The sequence below is a fragment of the Vigna angularis genome, chromosome 5 (assembly GCF_016808095.1).
Source record: "Vigna angularis cultivar LongXiaoDou No.4 chromosome 5, ASM1680809v1, whole genome shotgun sequence".
NCBI classification, from domain to species: domain Eukaryota; kingdom Viridiplantae; phylum Streptophyta; class Magnoliopsida; order Fabales; family Fabaceae; genus Vigna; species Vigna angularis.
The window spans coordinates 30704792-30713374 of record NC_068974.1 but is presented as its reverse complement, the minus strand read 5'-3'; the positions used below and the strand labels follow the sequence as shown (position 1 = coordinate 30713374).

The window sequence follows — 8583 nt, the reverse complement described above, 5'->3', positions numbered from 1 at the left end:
TAATACTTATATTAAACATATAATAATCGCATAGTTAATAATAATATAATAATATCTCATTATAAATAATAATTATAATATTAAATTGTTAAGATTAATGATGACATACAGATTGTTAAATAAATATAAAGTTGAGCTGTTATATAATAAAGAAATTTAACGAAATTATTGAATTGTATTTTTAGTATGTTTATTAGGTCGAATAACATCATTTCTCTACCATTTTCTCATTTTTATAAATAAAGGAAAATAGTAATGAAAGGAACAAATACACGAATAAGCATGAATAAAAATATGGTTTAGCATGAATTAGCATCATATATTTAATTAAATTAGTTTAGTTTGGGTTTAAAAAAGATCAACTAATCTAAACTAATTCAGTTATAATAATATTAGATTTGTTTTCCTCAAATTATGCTGAAAATTGAGTTTGTGTGTTATAAAAAAATATCTATGGTCTATTTTATATTAACGTAAGGTTACCTAAATCTTGTTTGACTATATATTTATTTGTTTACTATTTCTTACATTTGTTACTTTTATATATATATATATATATATATATATATATATATATATATATATATATATATATATATATATATATATATATATATATATATATATATATATATATATATATATATATATATATATATATATATAGGTTTGCTAACGCGCGTATGTCTGTTTTTCAGTTGGTACATTTTAGCAATGTGTACCACTCCAATATTTTTTCTGTCATCCTATGATAGCCCCAATTGAAAAAATCAGAAACACTGGCGGTTAAACAATCTTACAAAAAATGATTTTATAATGAGTTTTCATTTTATAATTTTTGTCTTATCTAATTTTATCCAATTTTCACAAGCATAAAGGAATTGGTAAGTGACCTGCAAAAAATCAGAAATACTCGCTCTTAAATGTAACATCCCCTAATCTCACACTTGATAATTCATAATTGATATATTGTACCATTACATTTAAGGTAACATCCCATAATCTCACACTTGATAATTCATAGTTGATATATATATATGTATATATATATATGTATATATATATATATATATACATATATATATATATATATATATACATATATATATATATATACATGTGTGTGTGTTTTAAACTCAGATTTCAATTACAAACTCATAAATATAACTCGAATTCTTCTAATTTATTCTTCTATCTCTTTCTTCATTGGCACTGAATCAGACGACATTCCTTCATCTGCTCTCGTATACACAAACACAACAAGTAGAGTGAGCTAACATGCAACAAATCATTTATAAAACATGCATAATTACTTTGATACCCTCAACAAACATCATATAATAATTATGTCAGACACCCTCATACCATCATATAACAATCGCACCATAGATACTCATCCCATCATACCACAATTCCTAATAGACACTCATCCCACAATACCCCATAAACACTCATCCCACAATACTCAATAAACACTCATTCCACAATACCCAATAGACACTCATCCCACAATACCCAATAGACACTCATTCGGATGATACGTTGATGAGCGGTCACGGGAGGTTATGCACTTGTGATGACTTCTACTTCTTCTTACAAATACACTTCCAAAATACTCCATACCATCCACAAGGTTAGTCCTCAACACTATGTCCAAAACCGACACACAGACCAGGACCTCCTGCCCCTCTCACCACATAATTCATCTTTCTCTACTTGAGACTGGATGATTATTAGAGTATCAGGATAACCTCCAACAACAGGTCCCTCAACATCAACATATACACAAATACCATATCATTACATAATCTCTCCACGAGACTCATACCATGCTCATATTCCTCAACTCATATTATACCATTACAAAATCTCACCATAATACTCATATCATGTTCAGATGCATAAATTCAAATCCAATATAATAAAATACAATCATCACAGAAATCATACAAAATGGATATATCACAAAATAAATTAACAATACTAAAATATCACCATAAATGGTCATCGGAGAAGAATCAAATGTTTGACGAATCAAACTCACCATAAACGCCAGTATATATGACTAGTCACAACTTACTGGATTTGACCAGGGCTGCTCTATGATCAGGGATGTACCAACTCCGGTTTTTAAGATTCCTCTATCCTACCATCACAAATATAACCTTAATATAAACGTTCTGGGGAACTAAGAAGTTGAATCTGGCATAGCCAGTTAGACATCTTCTTATCCTTCGAGAAAGATGAATCCATCACATATTTTATATCAATTGAGTATATTGCATAATAGTTTAACAGTACTTAATCTGTTCAATAGGATTTAAGTTAAAAACCTATCGAGTATACTTCCAGGAAAGAGAGGTGTGTCACAATGGACAACTTAAGTACTAAGTCTTTCCTTAGCCAAAGTGTTCATCAACTAGTTTTTAACAAATTTCTTATTTACAGATTCAAAACAATAGCATATAATATTACCACAGAAATTCAATATAGATAGATATACAGTAAACACATATGTTTTTCATTAACAATATTCACACAGAATTTCAAGACATGAATAGTAATAAAACAATACTAAATCATAATATAAAAGCTTAGAAAGGTTAGCTCCCCTACCTCTATTCCAGACTTAATCTCTTGCTCAGAATTTGTTTCCCCGAAAACCCTCTAGAACCTCTACTCTTCTTGCAACTAAAAATTTCTTCCTAACTCTTTCTTCTCTATTTCTCAAGATTTCTCACTTGCTTCTTCCTCTCTTTGTGCATAATAATCTCCCCTCTCATGGCTATTTATAGTCCAAAAATTTTACTATTTAACAATTTTTTTTAATATTATTTATTATTTTAATATTATTTTATTATATTAATATTTTAATCACCACTTGACATATCTGATCCTTCAATAATGACTTCAAACGTGGAGTATTTATCCACTATCACTATTTTAATTTTTTTTTCTTAAAAACAAAAAGGTAGAAAAAAGTTTGAACCCATGTTCTTGAAATCACCACAATTTTTTATCATTTAAGCTACAAAAATTTCTTATTTAGCTTTCCACATTTTATTTTTACATAAACTTATTAATTATATTTTCCATTCACAAAGAAATTTATCACTACTAGTAATAAAATTGTTACTATTAAGGTAAATATTTTTCATGGGTCTTACATTAAACAATTTCTTACAAAAAAATGATTTTATAATGAGTTTTCATTTTATAATTTTTGTCTTATCTAATTTTATCTAATTTTCACAAGCATAATGACATCAAAGGAATTGGTAATTGGCCTGGAAAAAAAATCAGAAACACTCATTGTTAAACAATTTCTTACAAAAAAATGATTTTATAATGAGTTTTCATTTTATAATTTTTGTCGTATATAATTTTATCTAATTTTTACAAGCATAATGACATCCAAAGGAATTGGTAATTGACCTAGAGGATTTTTTGTAGAGATGATGATTCAACATATGCAGATGATGAAATTAGAGAGGTTAGTGAAGATGGTGAAATTGAAGAGATCTTGAATGAACCTTTGGCTGAAGGTGAATATGTCAATGACTCAACTCTTTCAAAGACAAATTGTTTAACGGCAAGTGTTTCTGATTTTTTTCAATTGGGACTACAGTAAAGATAAGAGAGAAAAGGTTGGAGTGTGAGAGCTGAAAGAGAAAGGGTTGAGAGGAATGAGAGAGGTGAACAAGAGTTTGAGGGTTTCTTTTTTTTTTTTTTAGTTTTGAGAATGAAAATTATTAAAATACCCTTAACCTTAAAACTTAGAATTCATGATATATAAAGATATTTTTGTCTACTAAAATCCGGTACACATTGCTAAAATGTACCAACTGAAAAACAGGCGTACACGCGTTAACAAACCATATATATATATATATATATATATATATATATATATATATCATTACTCTTTTTTACTTACAATACGACAAAAGCAAAAGCAAGTACACAACATACTATCAATTAGAACATTTCACAATGCTTGATAAGCATATAAGAAATTCTAATGCGTAAACATAGTAAAAAAAATAGAGAGAAAAAATTAAGCAATAAGTATTAAATAAAATATATTATTCTAAAGTTAAAGAACAATTGGTCGGGTCTTCAGTTTATTAAAAACTCAAGAATTTAATAAGCTATAATTGGATTAATTCACTTTAAAAAAATAGCAGGACTAACTTGAACCAATTTAATGGTTTGGTTTGAATTGTCAAATCCATTAAATTAATTCGGTTCAATGAATAGTCATAACATAGACCTACATCACATATAAATGATTATGATTAAAAGTTATTAAATAATCACATAACTTTATAACTTAATTTTGATAATTCATGTGTGATTTTATGATCTTTATGTTATCCCTTTACCTTTTTATACAAACACTTCTTATACTCAATGAATCTAAGAATATTGGTAGTACTTAATATAATAAATTTTAGATTTAGTAATTCAAAGAAATAATTGTTGATTGTCCTCTTAAGATTATTTATTTTAATTTTTTTTATCTATTGCTTATTGATAATGTGATACATATACATCTAGTCATTCTAATAATAACTTCAATTTAGGTGTCTAATTGATCAGGGCTATACCACTTATTATACCAAAAAAAATTACTTCAATCAATGTGTGATATAATGTGCTTTATATATGAAATTTATTTTGTTCCCGGACATTAATTTTTATTTAAAATAATTTAAGTAGGAAAAAATAACCAGGTTTTTTTTTAGAATATTTCTATTGCATTAATAAAAACAAGCGATTACTTTCTTGAAATAAGTTTAAAATACGTTTTTAAGATTATTTTAAGCATTTATAAATACTATTAAATGATAGATAGACATGTGCGTAAATTTTTGTGTGGTCAAATATAAGTGGTTAATGTATTTATTTATTTATTTTTGTTATGTATGACTCTAATTCCCTCTATTTTTCTTCTATCATCTTTTAAGCAAGCCACAATTAGTATGTGTTTTAACTTTTCTTTATGATAATTAAAAAATAATAAAATAAATACTATTGTTATCATTATAATTATAAAATTAAATATAATTTTTTTCTAATTTTATTGTAAATAGATTTCATGTATTTTATATGTAATTATTTAATTAAAAAATAGTTAAATTTAATGAAATGGTTCCTTTAAAGATATAATTGATAAAATAATTATTTTAATTTAAAATAACTTATATTTAAAGGATAAAATTAGAAAATAAATGTGAATACCAAAAAATGAATCATCTTTATGTGTTTGTGTGTGTATATATATATATATATATATATATATATATATATATATATATATATATATATATATATATATATATTATTTGAATTATTTTAATGTATATGTATAGTTTAGTAAAATTAATTATTAGTGAATACACCCCTAGCTATATTCTAATAATCTAATTTATTGAATTATAAGTGTTTGGAAAAACTATTTTAAACTAGCTTTAACGTAAAATTACATAAAAATATAATTATATAAATACAATTTTTAATTTTTAGATAAATATATATTTTTACATGATTATAAATTTATATTTTTTTAAAGTAAATCTTTTAGAGCATAAATCCCAAAGAAAAGAAAGCTTTTGTCTTTACGAAATAAAAATAAATAATAACTGATAAAAAAAAGTATTAAAATATCAAAAATAGTAATAAAAGATTTAAACAAAATTTAAAGTTAATTGAAATAACTTATAACTTAGAAAGTAAAATTTATCAAATGAACTACTTTAAAATATTTTATCATATAGTTTTCTTGCATTGGTTAAACTAAATTTTAGACTAATACAGTAAATTACTACTAGCATTAAAAAAAAAAGAAAAAACAACAGAGTTTTTCAATCACTTATTACTTGGGGAATACAAATTCTACCAGTAGTTTCAACCTTTGAACGAGTTTCATATGATCCTTCAATTTTTGAAAGCTGAAAGGAAGATCTACCAACGTCACAAGTTACAAGAAACAATGATGATAAATAACTTTACACATTTGAAACATTGAAGGCATTTAGGACGAGCTTATTATTAAATAATTTAACTTATTTTCATTTAACAAAATCTATGTAAAATTGACTGAATGAAAAAAAAAATTAACAACAAATATTACGGAGAAACGTTTATAATTAGGAAGAGGAGGAAAAGGTCTCCAGAACATATTTATTTAATGGGAAAAGAATGGAATTTTCTCTTTAATATTTGACTGCTATCTAAACCACCTGCACCAGTTGACTCGTACTCTTCTTCACCCTATACGACTTGTAATTTGTCAAGTCCATAGATTCACACAATAGCACTGTCACAAAATTCAACCCTCAAATAAAACTAACTTGTAAAAAAGATACCAAACTTTCAACCCTTATGGGTGGTTCAACCCTTCAAAGTTCATACCCACCCAACTCGCCAAATGCTTCCCCACATTAATTTTTTTCAAACTTCATCTAACTATGATACAAAACAAGGAATCTGCCCTTCATTGCCACCCCATCTACCTCATCCAAACTCTTCAACTCTTAATGTGCACCAATCTAAACCCTTTCCCTAATTACACACACTTAACATCCAATCATACTTAAACCCCACTTCCACGTGTCCTTTGCCGACTAATAACCTTTGCCATCAAAATTAGGCCACGTTGACCACTCTACACACAGAACAAAGGATAGAGAGTGTGTGCCAACCAAATTAAGTACCCAACCAATAAAAACAACCTTTTTATAAAAACTTATACTCAAAAGTGTCTTCTTTCAATTCCACACACATATATATAAATAAGGCCACAATGACCAAACTCAAACTCCTCACAAAACCCTTCACTTTTTTACTTTCCAAATAAACAACCATGGGGCGGTGGCAAAGAGGCCACACCATTGGCCGGGGCTCATCAGCCACCGTCTCCACCGCCACCTGCTGCGCCGGTGGCGCTGTCTTTGCCGTGAAGTCCGCGGAGCTGTCTCAATCGGAGTCTTTGAAAAGGGAGCAGAACATTTTGTCCTCTGTAAGTAGTCCTTATGTGGTTGCGTACAAAGGGTGTGACGTTACGATGGAAAACAACAAGCTCTTGTTCAACCTCTTCATGGAGCACATGCCCTTTGGCACGGTTGCTCAGGCGACTCGCCGGCACGGTGGCCGGCTCGAGGAAGCGGCTATGGCACGCTACACCAGGCAAATTGTGCAGGGGCTGGAGTACTTGCATTCAAAAGAGTTGGTGCATTGTGACATCAAGGGTGCTAATATCTTAATCGGTGAAGATGGGGTGAAGATTGGAGACTTGGGGTGTGCTAAGAGTGTGGTGGATTCCGCGGTGGTGATCGGCGGCACCCCGATGTTCATGGCCCCGGAGGTGGCGCGTGGAGAGGAGCAAGGGTGTGCCAGTGACGTTTGGTCACTTGGGTGTACTGTGGTTGAAATGGCCACAGGTGATGCACCGTGGCCTAGTGTGGAAGACCCTTTTTCGGTGCTTTATCATATTGCATATTCTGGTGAAGTGCCTGAGATTCCTTGTTTTCTATCTGAGGAAGCAAAGGATTTTTTGGAGAAGTGCTTGAGGAGGAATCCACAAGAGAGGTGGAAGGCTGGTGAACTTTTGAAGCATCCATTTATTGGAAAATCATGTTCCAACAATAAGGAAATTTTGGAATCTAATTCAAGTTCCCCAACTAGTGTTCTTGAGCCATGCTTTTGGAGCTCTGTGGAAGAGTCAGAAAGTGTTGGCGATTTGATTAACAACCCAAGAAAGTTTGAACTTTTGGCTGCTGGGAGGGTCAGAATGTTGGCTCTGTCTTCTGGGCTACCCTGTTGGGCACAGCATGATGATGAAAATTGGATCACGGCCAGAGGGAATGGAGGGAAAGGTTTTGGCAATGGTGGGTCAGGGACAGCTTCTGCTAGTCATGAGTTGTCTCACTAGGAATGGTGAAAAGCAATGTCAGTGGTAGAAATTAGTGGACATGTTTGTCAGGATCACAAATGTAGAGTGCTAGTGTTGTAGTTAGTGATCTCATTTTTGACCCAGGCATTGCTTAGATGCTATTCCCTTGACATTAGATTCTTGTTTATAATTCAATTATTCAATATTTCATTCTCCCCTGTTTTATCAATCTCTCTTTAACTTCAAACAACAAAAAACTACTTACACCTTTTTTCTATTCATTTCTCATTTTCTTATTTTGGGTCTAATGTGAACAATTGGCTATACAAAAAGGTCTAAATTCAGTTTAGGCACTAATGTTTAAAACAAGTAAATAAATGTCTGATCTTTTAGAATTTTTTGCTCTGTTCAGACCATGACCAAATCAAATTTAATGTAGACTTAAACTTGAAAAATTCAAACTATAATTCATTGGTAGAATTGGGTTAAATTGAGTAATTTTCTCACCTTTAAGTACTTATTGTATTTATGTTTGACGTTTATCTTTAATTTCACTCATAGTGAAATCGCTTTATACACATAAATCCTTCTCATTGTATTATGTGTCATTATTAGGTATAATGCGTGCTAAATTTCTGTCCTTACATATCAGTTTCAATTTTCTTACGTGACATTGGTACCCATAT

The 8583-nt window shown here is 29.6% G+C and overlaps 1 protein-coding gene across 1 annotated transcript; it reads left to right on the top strand.

Moving 5' to 3' along the window:
* The first annotated feature begins 6816 nt into the window (after positions 1-6816).
* LOC108340035 (mitogen-activated protein kinase kinase kinase 18) lies at positions 6817-8107 on the top strand. Its single transcript, XM_017577262.1, has one exon. The coding sequence runs from the start codon at positions 6869-6871 to the stop codon at positions 7934-7936; it is 1068 nt and encodes a 355-aa protein (XP_017432751.1). The 5' UTR covers positions 6817-6868; the 3' UTR covers positions 7937-8107.
* Positions 8108-8583: the final 476 nt, after the last annotated feature.

What these genes read in the sequence shown, in the direction of transcription:
- LOC108340035 (XM_017577262.1), top strand. Translation starts at nt 6,869, where the DNA reads ATGGGGCGGTGGCAAAGAGGCCACACCATTGGCCGGGGCTCATCAGCC.